The 14,072-nt window shown below is 43.9% G+C and overlaps 2 protein-coding genes across 4 annotated transcripts in view; one reads left to right on the top strand and one right to left on the bottom strand.

The window, feature by feature from the left end:
• LOC135385358 (proton-coupled zinc antiporter SLC30A2-like) overlaps positions 1-14,072 on the bottom strand; it is a 79,307-nt gene that overhangs the window by 5,307 nt on the left and 59,928 nt on the right. For 2 of the 3 annotated variants that reach the window (XM_064614644.1, XM_064614645.1), the window contains exons 2-7: positions 7,568-7,706; positions 5,773-5,919; positions 5,539-5,692; positions 4,518-4,713; positions 2,960-3,065; positions 1,271-1,405 (exon numbers count right to left, since the gene is read on the bottom strand). In XM_064614644.1, coding sequence (XP_064470714.1) covers positions 1,271-1,405; positions 2,960-3,065; positions 4,518-4,713; positions 5,539-5,692; positions 5,773-5,919; positions 7,568-7,706 — 877 coding nt within the window. Of the gene's footprint in view, positions 1-1,270; positions 1,406-2,959; positions 3,066-4,517; positions 4,714-5,538; positions 5,693-5,772; positions 5,920-7,567; positions 7,707-9,721; positions 10,305-14,072 lie in introns of those variants that run through there. The other variant, XM_064614643.1, reaches the window with a different exon arrangement.
• Positions 10,643-14,072, top strand: part of LOC135385356 (zinc transporter ZIP6-like) — an 85,171-nt gene continuing 81,741 nt past the window's right edge. Inside the window, exon 1 of the mRNA XM_064614638.1 lies at positions 10,643-10,751. The gene's annotated coding sequence lies outside the window, so the exon portion shown is untranslated. The remainder of the gene's footprint in view (positions 10,752-14,072) is intronic.

Consider the following 14,072-nt stretch of genomic DNA (forward strand, 5'->3'; position numbering starts at 1 on the left):
CTAAAGCCTCCAGCGCCTGAGCTAAAATGAACGTCACGCCACACAAAGCACTGACTGACGAACCAAGAACCTTTATTTCACTTGTGTTCCGCTTATATCGTGACTGTTGCGCCTTCTTCACAAGGTTGCCCTCTCTCTTCGACCCTGTGTCCCCTTCCCCTGTCGTTTCCTTCCTGTCAGTAGCACTGCATTCTTTTTTTCCTTCCAGAAATCCTTCAACTCATCTGCTAGGTGAATTGACGGCATACTTCATTCCTGCATTCTTCATTTGCATGGCTTCATGGAAGCCCAATGCGCCCGCCTTGTTTCCATTATAGAGAGAATTCTTGTTTCCCCAAACTTGGCAACACACCCCTGGCAGACCCTCAAATGATCTACTAACGCACCAGACCCCCTATTAACGGAATATTGATACCCTTTCAATCTAGTATTAATACACCGGGAGGTCTGCCCGATGTATTTACGTCCACATTTGAACAGTATGCACGCTTTTCTTCTTTTTTTCACGTTTTATTCTACACCCAAACCCCCTCTCCCGATTTACATTCGTGATTAAAGATCTCAATCCCCAGTTTCTTTTTGAAAATCACACCTACATTATATTTACTTCCTACTTTCTTCAGCCTATGTGTGGCTTTATGTGTATATGAGATCACTCCAAAGTTTTTCTCTTTTTTCCTCAACACTTTTTTTCCCCAAATACATCTCTTATTAGTCTGATCAGGTCTCTTATTACACCATCAGGGTACTGTGCTTCTACTCAACTCGTATTTGACCTTCATGGCCCGCTTTCGATCTGTGGGTACATGTTCTATTCAGTGCTTTAGTTATTACACATTTAGCCACAGAGTTTTTCACAGTTTTTTAAATATACGACCCATGTGGAGCCAACGGCTTTTTCGTTGTCTGTTTGTACTGCCGACAAACACTATCCCGATGGCTGAAGGGGCACTAAATAGCTTGATGAACATTCTCCAGAGTGCAGTGAATATACGAGCCATTATTACTTTTTTGCCACAACAGTTTTTGAAAAAAGTTCACCGGAGGCAACGAATCACACTGCATTAGAAAAAAGTGTTCCTTGTATACCTGTTTACAGCCGCTTAAATGATAACCAGATCTGGATACTGTAACCCCCCTCCTGTTCCACTTCCATTGCAAATTTCAAACCCTCCCCACTTCTTTCCAAGCCAAGTACACTGCCGGACATCACAGATGGGTTTCCAGATGCAAACGTCCCTTTGGGGAGGGAAGAGTAAAAAGAACTTACCAACAGCTAAATGGACAGCCAGTGCATTCTTCTGCAATGTTAGAGACCACACATGTAGGCTATGTGCCATACGGACCCCCTTTATGCTCTGTAGTGCAGACTTGAGGGAAACGTAATTCATGTCTCTTGGGAATCCTGAAAGTCACATGCAACAAAATAATATCAACGCTGTCCACATGACGCCTGTCTGGGCAGCACAACAACCAGATGCTACGTATATGCAGGGTCTGACTTTCTCCAGTTACACCGATTCCTCCCAATTACACATATACTCCCCCATCAATGGTTATGCCGCAGCATTAAAGAAGCTATACAGCATTAGAGTGTTTGTATGATATGACTATAACATGCACAGGATACAGCATTTTCTGCACTGAAAGTGACAACTGCTACAACCAGAAACGAGGTGAGAGGGGCCCTCATACTTAGAGCCTGAAGTTCTAGGGTTTAACCCGTTTCTTCCCCGAATTGAAGGTTCCCTCTTTAGGGTGAAACCCGATTTTTGCCCGGCAAATTGCCCTCACTGGGACATCCGTAGAAATGCACTAACTTACTTGTTTGGCAGTAAATGCAGTTACATCACCGTTTGTACCAAACCAGTACAGTTCGTGTGAGTAATAGAGCCCGATTTCTCCATGAATTTAGCATACTGGGAGTTTTTCCACCCGAATTCGCATGAATTTAGAGCACATGTTGATTTCCCCGATTTTTACCCCCCTAATTGGGAAAAAAATATTTCCCGAAAACTTTAGGCTCTACTCATACTTAGGGTTCTGAGTTTTCGGAATTTTCTTTTTTGGAATATTCGGAGGGTGTTTATTGGAGTTTTGAACTTTTCCGAAATTCGGAGTTTCTCGGAGGATTAAACAGTATGAAAAATAAACGGCGCTGATTTTGGAGTGTTTCGGAGCAGTGATCGCACAGACAATGCAAGGAAAGAAGGGCAAAAGTGACTGGAACCACATGATGTTGCGCACAGATGCTTTACTACCCAGAGCTATTGAAGTAAAACGAGCATATTTGCAGATATTGTGAATGGTGCCCAGGCTCAACATGAGTAGCAGCTGTGACAAACATAGTACTGTTCTGTGCCAAACCAGACCAGTTCCCGGGATCAAATACAGTCACTAGGGGAGAGGATGCACAGAACAGAAGGGACAAGTGTGTGCACTTTCCTCCTTTTGGGCCATTCATGCGTCCAGCGACGCTGAAGGAGGCTACCACTTCTGACCCATTTTTTTATAGTGGATCAGTTTGAAGTCGAAAAGTAGGTGTGGAAGAAAGAGGACAAAGGAAGAAGGAAATGGGAAAAACCATAAGGCCACCATGTGGGCGTTGGAAAAATCAGAGTTTATCAACATCGGAGGGAGTTTATCGGAGCTTATCGGATAAATCCGAAAAGTCAGAAGCCTACTCATACTGTAAAGGACATCGACAATGAAAGATGGATAAAGTTACAGACATCCTTCATTACATATGGAACAAATTCATTGACTAATAAACAAGGATCTATACCTTACTAATATTGATAGAGAAAAACATGCCAATAATATCAGCACAATATCAGTACAGCTTTGCATCTAGCGCATCCACTGCACAAAAAGGTAACAGGCACAGACACAGTCTCCAGTGGCACACTGCCTAACTGGCTGTTATTAGTGTTCACAATACTCAAGAGAAAATCCTTACCTTCCATCAAAATGATGACAGCATCCCTCATAATGGGGATTGTCGTGCACATCACCAACGCCGAGAAGATGAACGTGCATATGGGATCAGCAATTTTGTACTGTGGCTGAAGGATGAAGGTCTGGAATCAGCTGCTGAGCTTGAGAGCTCAAATTTCACGAGTGCAATGTTCACATTTGTCAATCCTACGTGTCCCCTTCGTTTTGTCAAAGTCTCGCACCTGTATTCGGTGATGCCCCAATAATCACTCAGCAAATGTACTTGACCATTTCACCGCCCCTGTAATTTTGGCCATACAAGGTCTCCAATGTAACATAATATTGCAAATACGAGTCAGTTCAACTTTTCGCTTAATTTGATTACCTTCAAAGGTGACAGTGGACACACAGTGGGCAAGTGGTCCGCCACAACCCTGAATAATTTCAATCTTCACTTTCTTGCTCTACAGTGGCATTTATCCGCAATTGTAATGTTCTGTCATGCATTTTATTGTGCTGCTATGTTTTCTTTCGTCACATAACCCATGGAATTTGGACATATCGGGTTTACAGTACACATGACAGTCATGACATTAAACTCACAACGTAAGATCACTTGATAGAGATATTGATATTGACAGAGAAAACCTTCCTCTGATACACCTTTGGCTACTTTTTTTGTTCACAACACAATGTAGGTGCCGCAAGGCCCTTGGAGCACCACAGTAAATAAATAAAGTAACCAAAATAGCCTTGCTTCTTTTGCAGCATAGTTTGTAATTTTGTCACTGCATTCTTTACATCCCTGCCATGCTCAGTTGGCTTGTAAGAAGCTCTCTCTTTTTTTTCATGTACAACGTGCTCTATTTTGGTTCTCTAAACCCTTGAAGTTTGCGACCACAATTTTTCACAAATTGGACTAAACTATGTATTCATAGCCGCTAAATTTTGCGAATTTTGTATAATATACAGGGTGTTTGCTCTACTGTGTCTAGAAATTATATTTAAAGCGAGCGATAAAAAAAAAAAGCAAGTGGTACTTTTCTGCTACTTGAGTAACAGGTACTGCTTCACTAGTAGCACCTGTTTCTTAGTCAAGTAGCTGAAAGGTAGTGCTCGTTTCTCTTTTATCGCTTGCTTTAAATAAAATTTCTGGACACGTTAGAGCAAACACCCTTTATTTGAATTGTGAATTTTATTGTCACATAGAATTAAAATACACATGGACATGCCATTTCATGGCTCAACTGGCTTCCTACGTGGTAAGCCAGTGAAGCCTGTAGCACGTTTGATGAATGTGAGATTCCACATGCTTGTGCTCTAAAGCAGTTCAAATGCTTACCAGTAATCTGTAAGATAATTGTAGTAGATAAGCAACTGTGAAGATAAAGTTTGTGATTCCAGCATAGGATTCAAACTGTCAAATCTCGCTAGACATTTTTGCGTGAACTTACAATTTGAGAATTTTGCGACTCTCAAAATTTACAAAAATTAAGATTTGCAACAAAGATTTCACAGTAATTAAGAAGCCTTAAGTTGTGCAGAGTACAAGATAACACAAATTTGATGCTGTAGCTTACCTTGTACTTTATAATGTATGCAGAAATAAGAACTCCAATGCTCTGCAATAAATCACCTAGCACGTGGATAAGTGCCGCCTTTATGTTGATGTTAGACGGTTCAGTGTGTCCCACACGACTGCTTAGCCCATGGCTGTGGTGATGATGCCTTTGTGCACCTCCAATGGGACAGCAGCCATTGAGGACCAGACCCATCCTTTTGTAAGAAGAAAAGAATCGGCACGCATGAATCTCCCAACACACATTCCGAATGTCCGTGTGGTATTTGACATTTCTACCAGTGCCAGCAACCAATATTTAATAACATTTCACCAAGCATGTGTTGGAGCCCCAAAGACAAATTCCAACTGTTTTGAACCCTGCTCTTGGAACTGTCCGCACTTGCGGTTAACATGAGAGGTCACGGAGGAAAGAGAGAGAGAGAGGGAAAAACGTGAAAAGGTACGCAGGCGTGGACGGCCGAGCTTTTAGTGGTAGACACAGGTAAAAAAAAAACTTTATAAGAAAGCGTGACTGTGTGCAGGCCCTTACACACATATCATGCATGCAATATTAGGTGGAAAATTTCGGTTACGATTATATGTATATTGCTACGTTCAGGATGATTATGTGGGAAAATTTATTTTAAAGGCCTCGTATCACCAGTTCCAAGGGACATCTTTGCACGGCTCTATACATGTAAACACTCTGCACAATTAACAAACTGCACATATGGAGTGGATGTATAGCGGAGTCTTTTCCTTTTTTTTTTTTTGTTAAAAAGTTACAAATCTGGCATCTGAATACAAGAAACACAAAACAATAATTTTCTATTCTTAATTCTTAGGACTCATTGCTTTGACCTTCACAGTTGAGAAAAATTGTTGTGACTGACATCATGAAAAGCAACAGCATTTCCTGCTGTCCTGACAAAATGGTGCTGGAATTTACACTCTCGTGGAAGGTATGCAGAACACAGAAGAGGGTGTTTGTTTGCAAAGATGTGTGTTAAAAGATAATCTGTACTGTTACTGCTACTTACACAATGTTCATTGCAACGCTGCTTCCAGAAACAATCAGCATGACGTCGGCATCAATTTCATAGTCTGAATACTGTATTCGTCGGATGGCAGAGTACACTAAAATTCCGGTTAAGATCCACACAAACAGTATGCTTGCCAAGGCCCCTAAGATTTCTGAAAAATTGGAATAGCAATGCTCAGCTCTGGGCCTAGCATGGTCCACCAGTCATGCAGTAAGGAAGTAAACTACTCACCTGCTCTGTAGAAGCCAAATGGCATCCTCTTTGTAGGTGATTTCTGCGCAATCCAGACCGCAAATATGGACATTAAAAAACTGACAAGGTCTGTGCACATGTGCGCTGCATCAGACATTATGGCCAAACTGTTTGATATGTAGCCACCTGAAAAGTATGCAGCAAAGACATGCTCTAACCACTGTGTAGGAAGCCAAAGTATAGGTGGCGACAGTAACTGCTCCCCGTCAAAGAGAGCAGAGACACACAATGTTCGGAGGTAGCCTTAGGAGTGGCTCACTTTGTGCCAGCGTAGAAGGCGAAAGGGCCCAAGGGGCTTGGCGCAGCTGATGCTTCAACTGAGTGTTCACCGAGTCTCTTCCAATTCCTCTGTCCAATTCACATTATTACACCCGAGACCCAAGTTTTTATGCCCAGTTAACCCGAAAACCATGCACAGTTTCGAGAATTCCAGCCCTGTCCATGATAATTCCTGATGGGTGACAGATCCAATTTAGTGGAGTGTGTTGTGTTTTCTGGATAACTGGGCATAGAAATGGGTGTCTTAGGTGTAAAAGAGTCAGTTGGTAGAAAGTGTTAGTCTGGCTGTTTGTCGTGTTGTGCCTCAGTTTACGCTATGAGCTTACGTGATCCTGCTGAAGGATTTTCCCAGCACCCCCACTCCCTCCCTAATACCTCCCCCTCTAAAAAAAAAAATATTGTAGCACCCCCCAATATGCCTGCCAGAAAGACCAAAAAAAGTCACAAAAGCAGCAAATATGGGTATCACCCCTGCAATGGGACTACGATAGTCAAGGTAAATGATAAACTTCCCAATGTTTCTGCTGCTATCAAAAACATAAACTTTCATGGGAGCAAGAAATACAAGGGCTGTGGGGAGTCTAAGTAGAGCAGAATGTTAACCTCAGGCAGTTACTGCACTGCATTTCCCGTCTGAGCAACGCCGACGGGCAAACAGTCAATTGTACAATGTCACTACTTTCACAAATTTATACATGAAATTGTTCGGAGGTTCCAGGGAAGCCATGCAGAATGTTTTCATTCCTGACATGAGCAACTACGTGAAGTTGTATCATGTCAGTCAAGTGCACGAACGGAACCCTGATTTTTGGGCCCTGAGGATGACCTGGGAGTTGTTGCCGATGGGAGCTCTAGTGGCAGTTGCAGTCACGTTACTCTGTGTAGTTCTTTCATGTCAATGAAGCATGGCGTACACTATGCACATGCCAAGCTACTGACACTGCAAGTCATTTCTGCTGAGTGTTGTTCTTCCACACTAGATTCATACTGCTGATCATGCTCCCGCATCCACTCCTGGACAAGAGACGACCATTGTGCCAGCATAAGTAGTGCATCATCAGTATCTCAGTTAAAGCGCAAGAACCGACAAGTAAGTGTTCCGTGTCTCGCAGTGTTTGTCCTCTCATCGTTATGCACCAGCTAGTCTGCACCCTTCCCCTTCTTTTGTCAGTATCTCAGGCCCCACAATCTGCCTTCCACTTATCTCTATGCTAGAGAAACGCCTGACATGCACGACATTATCTTCGATACATGTGCGAACACAAATGTGATACAAGTGGAACATTGGTTGTATCTGTCCAACACTACTCTGACAAATTTCTTTCATTACATTAACATCTGTTGCAACAGAGTTTGACTCAAAAATTATTTTTCAAAAAAGTAAAACACTCCCTGTTTGAAATGTCAGTGGCTCCAGCCCTGGGGCTTCTGATTAGCTTCCGATTATCTTGAGAAAGTAGGCATGCAAGATAAATGTTACCGACTTTGAGCATACCGACTATTTCCGCAGTCATGAAAGTCAGGCATATCAGGCTGCTAGCAACCAGCTGCCGCTGTGCAGTCTTTGATGAGCTGGAGGGCTTCTGCCGGATGTGACAGTGAAGGGTTTCTTCCTGGTCATCTTCACTGGTATCCTGAAACAGCGACGCTGTATAATGAAGGTCTCGCAAAACAGAATTTGATTGCACAGAAAAACATAACGGCAATTGATGTTCTGAGGCTGGAATACGTAGAAAGGACAGATACATACAAAGCCTCAAGTGCCTCAGAAATTAATGATGAAAGAAGGAAGTCACTGGAAAGGTGAGCCAGCTGTAGGACTCGAACCCACATCTTCTGGATTGTGTGTATGAGTGAGAAAACATGTAAGAGTGAAGGAGGGATGAGTGAGAGAGTGGGATGGTTTGTCCCTCCGAATGACGCACCCTTGGAAGTCGCTGGGGAGGTGTGTTAGCTTAGCTCAATTGGTAAGAGCCCTGGACCAGTAATCCAGAAGATGTGGGTTCGAGTCCTACAGCTGGCTAACCTTTTCAGTGACTTCCTTCTTTCACAAAAAGACAATCCACTGACTGTGGGAGCACAAATCACAGGCCTAATCGTACTGTTGCTGGCACCCTCAGCCGTTGCAATTGTGGTGCAGCATTCTTGCACGATGTGATTGAAAGGCAAAAGAACCACCAACGGAGACCGATCATTTGGCTCTGGGGCAAACCTTGTTTCTATAAGATGCAGCAAAGTGGCAGCAAGAAGTAGTAAGTTGCAACTTTGTGCAGGTGCACATGTAAAACAGAAATCCAGTTCCTCCCTGTATTCGCCTTAGAGGAGCCACTCGGTGTGTACGTCGCATTTCACGATGGACAGAGTTCAGCAGTACGTGTGCATCAGTATCTGTTTCAGTCTCCGGTAAACAGATTCTAAGCATACAAGGTGTTGCAAGCATCTTGCAAAACATTCCAAAATGGCTAAGGATCTTCTGAAGATGATCCCTGCATGGGAAGGCAGTCCACCTGCCACAATAAGGAGACTGAGGCACAACTCAGTCACTAAAAGGGACGAGTTCAGGTTAAGTAAATTTGTGCCCGCAGCTCGTGATACGGGGTTACTATTACAGGGTTTTTCCCATAACCTTACGCACCTGTCCTATTTCAACAACAGAGTGACAAGTACAAATTTTGTCACCACCATGTGTTAAAATTGAGATTAGCGTTGCTAATGCAATACATCGGTCTGCTTTTTATCTCTGCACCATTCACTTTGTGAACTGCAATTTCAATGTAACATGGGATGCTGCATACGTAGTAGGTTGTTTTGCTTTTATATCAGAACCGTTGTTCACGTGCGACTTTCTGTGTTGTACTCATGAATATTTTCTCCACTATGTAACATGGTTCCCATACAGTCTGCTACTCCGCAGTGCCAATTTACCAGCTGACACCAAAAGGGACGCAAAGCAAGGGTTTTATGCTTTCTCGTATTCATATATTCTTGTAGGTCACAGCCCCTTAATCCTATTACACTGGAATGTCTGCTGTTCTTAAACAACTTAGTTAAACGAGCTTGCAGGTTGTTGCAATTTCAAAGGCGCTGCTTCTTCATCTAGGCATCCATGCCAGGGCAACGTTCTTCACGAATGTGCAAAAACGACTGACACAATAACAGTTAATGCATTCCTTTTGCAATACTGAGAGATAATAAAATGACCAGCTCGCGTGCTGCTGATAGAGTTGAGCTGAGGGGCATGATTTTAATTCTAACGAGCATGTGCAGTTTCGCTTAACATTCGGTGTCGAATTTGTGAGCTACTTAAGCAAGGACTAAAGGTGCTCCTGAGCCATATGAAAGGTCAAATGACTGTGTGTTACACACAAAAAAGCGTTTAACGGTGGGCATACTAGCACCCGCGCTCGCACGTAATTGTCACTTTCATACAACGACCAGATGCAGGTTTCACGTACAGCTCACAATAAATCATACCACGTTGCTTTTTGAAGGAACAACGAAAGAGGAGGCAACAACGTTCGTACATGCTATTCTTTACGTCATTACGTGATTTTTGAGGAAATGAGAATCATGGGGTGGCCGCACTGAGAACACAGAAAAATTTAACAGTCCAACCTTCTTCGTAAACCCTCTATTGCGCACTACTTACACAGAGAAGCGATGCACACTCTTCTCTGCTAGATTTACAGGTTGTGTCGGGAGCGTCACGGGACGTGGAAAAATTCCCTGGTGTATTCCTGTGCGAAGCCCCGTTTAAACACATGCTCGGATTGCTACATTGCTGTGACCCAACACAAGATCGACCGCTGATACAGAAATCTTCGGCGTCGTCCATTAGGTTCAAAGTCGCGTTTGTGATGTCTAAAAGTTCCTCGTCACCAGATGATGCGTCCTCGTTATTGTATAATGGTTCAATGGTGTTGCCTCTGGAGAACAAATGAACGGCGTTATCACACAGACCTCCAAAACTAATTCGCCTTGCCATCACAAGTAGATGTAGAGAATAGTACTATCTCGTGACCGCGTTGAGCACCTAAAGAGCAAAAATGTAGTAGATCAGCAGTTGTCAGCTGCACTACTTGTCCCATGCCGAAGACAAAACAAAGCGCCTAAAATATGATACGAAACACGGAATCAGTGTCCGAAGGCACCACAAACCGGCCGTAGAACCACACAAGAAGCTAGAAGCAGAAGACCATGATTGTCGCCATACAATTTTATTGCGTCTGCTGTGATTGGCTGCAATGGGAATCCATAACGTCTGTGTACAATGATTTTGTGACTGGTCCCGAATTAAAAATTTCAATGAAGGGCTCGAAGATTTTTACAGTTATATCAGCAGTCTGTATGACTTGATGCCCCAATATGAAACATTCGTTTGTAGAACTATTCTCTGCTGCGAACACATTCAATGCGAGTGTGAAATGTCATGGCAGCCAATGGTAGCGCTGGGATGGAAACTTTTTTGTTATCTTCCGCAACTTCCGTCTCTTCTTCGGCGAGCGTTGATTGGACGTATAAGAATAGTTATACATCCGTTACCTCACCTCCTTTCTTGAGTCGCGTCGCCGTTCTTCTTTTCTTCTTTGTTTTATTCGCCGCCATCTTGAGGGTGATCTGCACACGGCTCCGAAGTGAATATAGTCCCGCGGGGACATTTAAAGTCCAAAGTATTTCAGGTGAGCCTGGTTTGTACACGTGTAACATTACCGATGTCGTTCTCGTTCTCCTGACAGCAACGTGCATTGACAATGCGTTGTTGCACTACGCGTCCACGTTGCGGTGGAGCGCTGAGGACTGTACTTGGCAACGTAATATTCGTGGTCCTTACGATAGGGTACACTATCCCCTTAATGCTGGCTGTTTACGGATTATAAATTAAATATTCATCACCGTAGTGTGTCATATTCATTTCAAACGTCTCTCGCTGTAATTTCTTCGTTTGGATGTATAGGCAGTGGCGGTTTATACCTAGGCCTTTCCGACCGACGCAGCACATTCAAAACTCCTATGCGTGAGTTCTTTACAAGGCAATAGACACGTGATGTGTCGGCTGCGCGTTTCATCACATGTTTGCCCAATATAACAATGCTGATGCGGCTGCTAATCGTCATATTTGCAATGTTCATTTCTGCACAGCACGATTCAGGTACTTTTCATGATCTGCCGGTATAGGCAAACTACTCGGTAAATAACGAGAACGCCATATCACCATTTCATATGACTCGCAGTGTCTGCTTTCACCGAAATGAGCAACTGAAAACACCACTTCGGGTGTCTGTGCCATAAATACATTGATAAATACCAGCTCTAAATAAGTATACACGTTTAGTTTGGCATATGCTCGCAGTCGGCGATGTTCTGGAATTGAAATATAAAGGATGTGGTGTCAGGGTATCAGAAACCTTGGAGTCTATTTTAGATCCATGAAGAAGACCGAGAGACACGGACACAGAAGACGACACACGTAGGTTCTCAGACACAGCAATAAATTTATTGGTTCATCTCAACTTAAAAGCTAAAAATCTTCGAAGGGGTGCGAGAGGGATAAAAGACGCGTTGCTAACTACGTTTCCCCTGATGGCAATCTCCAAGGATTCCCGAAACAACCTTCGGTGTGCGTAGGGTTCCCACGTAAGGTTGTTTCGGGAATCCTTGGAGATTGCCACCAGGGGAAACGTAGTTAGCAACGCATCTTTTATCCCTCTAGCACCCATTCGAAGATTTTTAGCTTTCAAGTTGAGATGAACCAATAAATTTATTGCTGTGTCTGAGAACCTATGTGTGTCGTCTTCTGTGTCCGTGTCTCTCGGTCTTCTTCATGGATCTATACCAGCTAGCCTGCACCCTTTCCCTTGTTTCTTTAGTCTATTTTAGATTCGAACGATTTTCTTTGGTGTGACTCAGGGCCGCCCCGAGAAGGGTGCAAGAGGTGCAGGCGCCTTCTCCACCGATAGCAGTTTATCCAGAATCGAAGACATGGGGGGGGGGGGAGGGGTAGCAAAAGATTGGTGGGTCATCATCATTACAGGCATGCCGTAAAGAGAAAAAAAATGGGGGTGTTGGGGGGGGATAAATCACTGGTTGGCTCAGGCTCAAATCATAAGGTTGTCTAGTAAAGCCGAGTGCCGAGTTAATTTTATCATTTTTATTGCCTAATTTAGTCTATAGTTAATCATTTTGCACCGTTTCACTGCTAAGAATTTTTTTGTGGTGCCTCTAACAGCAGAACATTCACGTAACCAAATAACTCTCTAGTAATATGTACGTATCTAAAGATATCGAGAGTGCATTCTATAATCAAACTCAATAGCGAGTGAGCACACATGAAAATGTCAATGAGAGCCTAGGCTCTCTCTCACTCTCCTTTTTTGTTGCTAGCAATTTGTAACTGTAAGCAGTGCTTCGGAGAGGGAGGGGGGGGGGGCACGATCATTATGGCCCATGTGGAAGGCAGTATATACATACGGTGGACATTTCATCAGAAAACGCATGCGCAGTCGCTTGCAAACCGCCGCCATGTTTGTTGGGGGGAGATCATCAACTTCAGGGTTAAGTGGACGTTTGAGGCAGAGACTCGACTGACTATACGCTTTGTGGTCCTAATGCCCGTTCACTCTTTGCTCGTTCTTGCTGCAGTCTTCTCTTGCTACTTTCCCACGCAACGTGCCAGCTCGTATGAGCGTCGCCATGATTACTGAAGGTGAAACACGACGGTCGACATTCCGCCGCTAGGGGCGGCGCGAACATGTTAGAAACAGAGTCTGGCCATTAATGGGTTATGCCTATACGTGAAGCTCCACCCACTTTTTCAGCTTTCTGACCAATGAAGTCTTGAAATATGGGGCGCTATCAATCAGCCTATCCTCACTATTTGCCCCCCCCTATCCAACATGGGCAGCGCCATTTTGGGTGGCAAGTGGATTGAATGGGATTGAAATGGATACCTGTCGCAATCTGCAGAAGTAGTGGATTGTTGGTGCAAATTTGATGAGCGCCACCTAGGGAGCGTAAGGCACGTCGGGAATTGTCGTCTGCTTCCGTCGTTGTACCGCTGCCGGCGAACCACCTTCTGGGGCATATTCTGTTGTCGGTATGATTTTTAAACAAATATACATGAATAGTTGGAATATAAGAGGCAAGAATGTTTATATCCATGAAATCCAGCAATGAAATATAAGATTGTACAGCACAGCGCCGTTTTTGTTATGATTTCGTTGTGATCGCCGTGTTCACTAGGCCTAACACCGGCGACAAAACGTATTATTTTCAGTTAGGTATCGATGGATAAGCATAAGTTGAAACTGATTTCCGAGAACCTTATATTAGAATGTACATTTGCAGCGTAAAATCAGGTTGGTCTGTGAAATTTTTAGTCACGAAATCCCCGCTTCACTGGGTTTGTCTTCGTCGCCATTTTGGGTGGCAGTATTGTGTCATGGCGATCCCCTTGGTAAAAGCAAACCAATCAGAGGAGCGAAACTGTGATTGACAGGTCGAGCCTCTTTTTGTGACTCCTCCCAATGGCCAGACTCCCTTTTAATATACGGCTCTGGTTAGAAACATGTGCATGTCCGTAGAAATAACGTCGGGGGGCGCCCGAACTTCGCAGAGATCAGAAAACACACGACCACTTTTTAGCTTGGAAAAGAGACGACTGTGTTGTTTACAAAAAGAAGGGAGAGCCAGAAACAGTGGCCAGAAGCGCCTCTCAGAAAACCTTGCTTTGGGTATCAAGTCACACTGACCCATTCTGAGACGTTCCAACGAGGGGTGCAGGTGCAGCGCCCCATAAGTAACATGAACTCGTGGCCCACACGAACTGTCAATAAAACACAGTTCGACTGGCATGGTCATCAACATTCTCCATTGCGCTGTTACATGTTGTGATATTCGCCACACACGTGACGTCACGGGAAGAACGCGTCGGCTGATAGGCTGATAGGTGCTCACCAGCATGCTTTGCGCGGAGGCGTTACGTAATCGATGACGTTGGGGCT

Source organism: Ornithodoros turicata, chromosome 2, assembly GCF_037126465.1.
Source record: "Ornithodoros turicata isolate Travis chromosome 2, ASM3712646v1, whole genome shotgun sequence".
In the NCBI taxonomy this organism is placed as follows: domain Eukaryota; kingdom Metazoa; phylum Arthropoda; class Arachnida; order Ixodida; family Argasidae; genus Ornithodoros; species Ornithodoros turicata.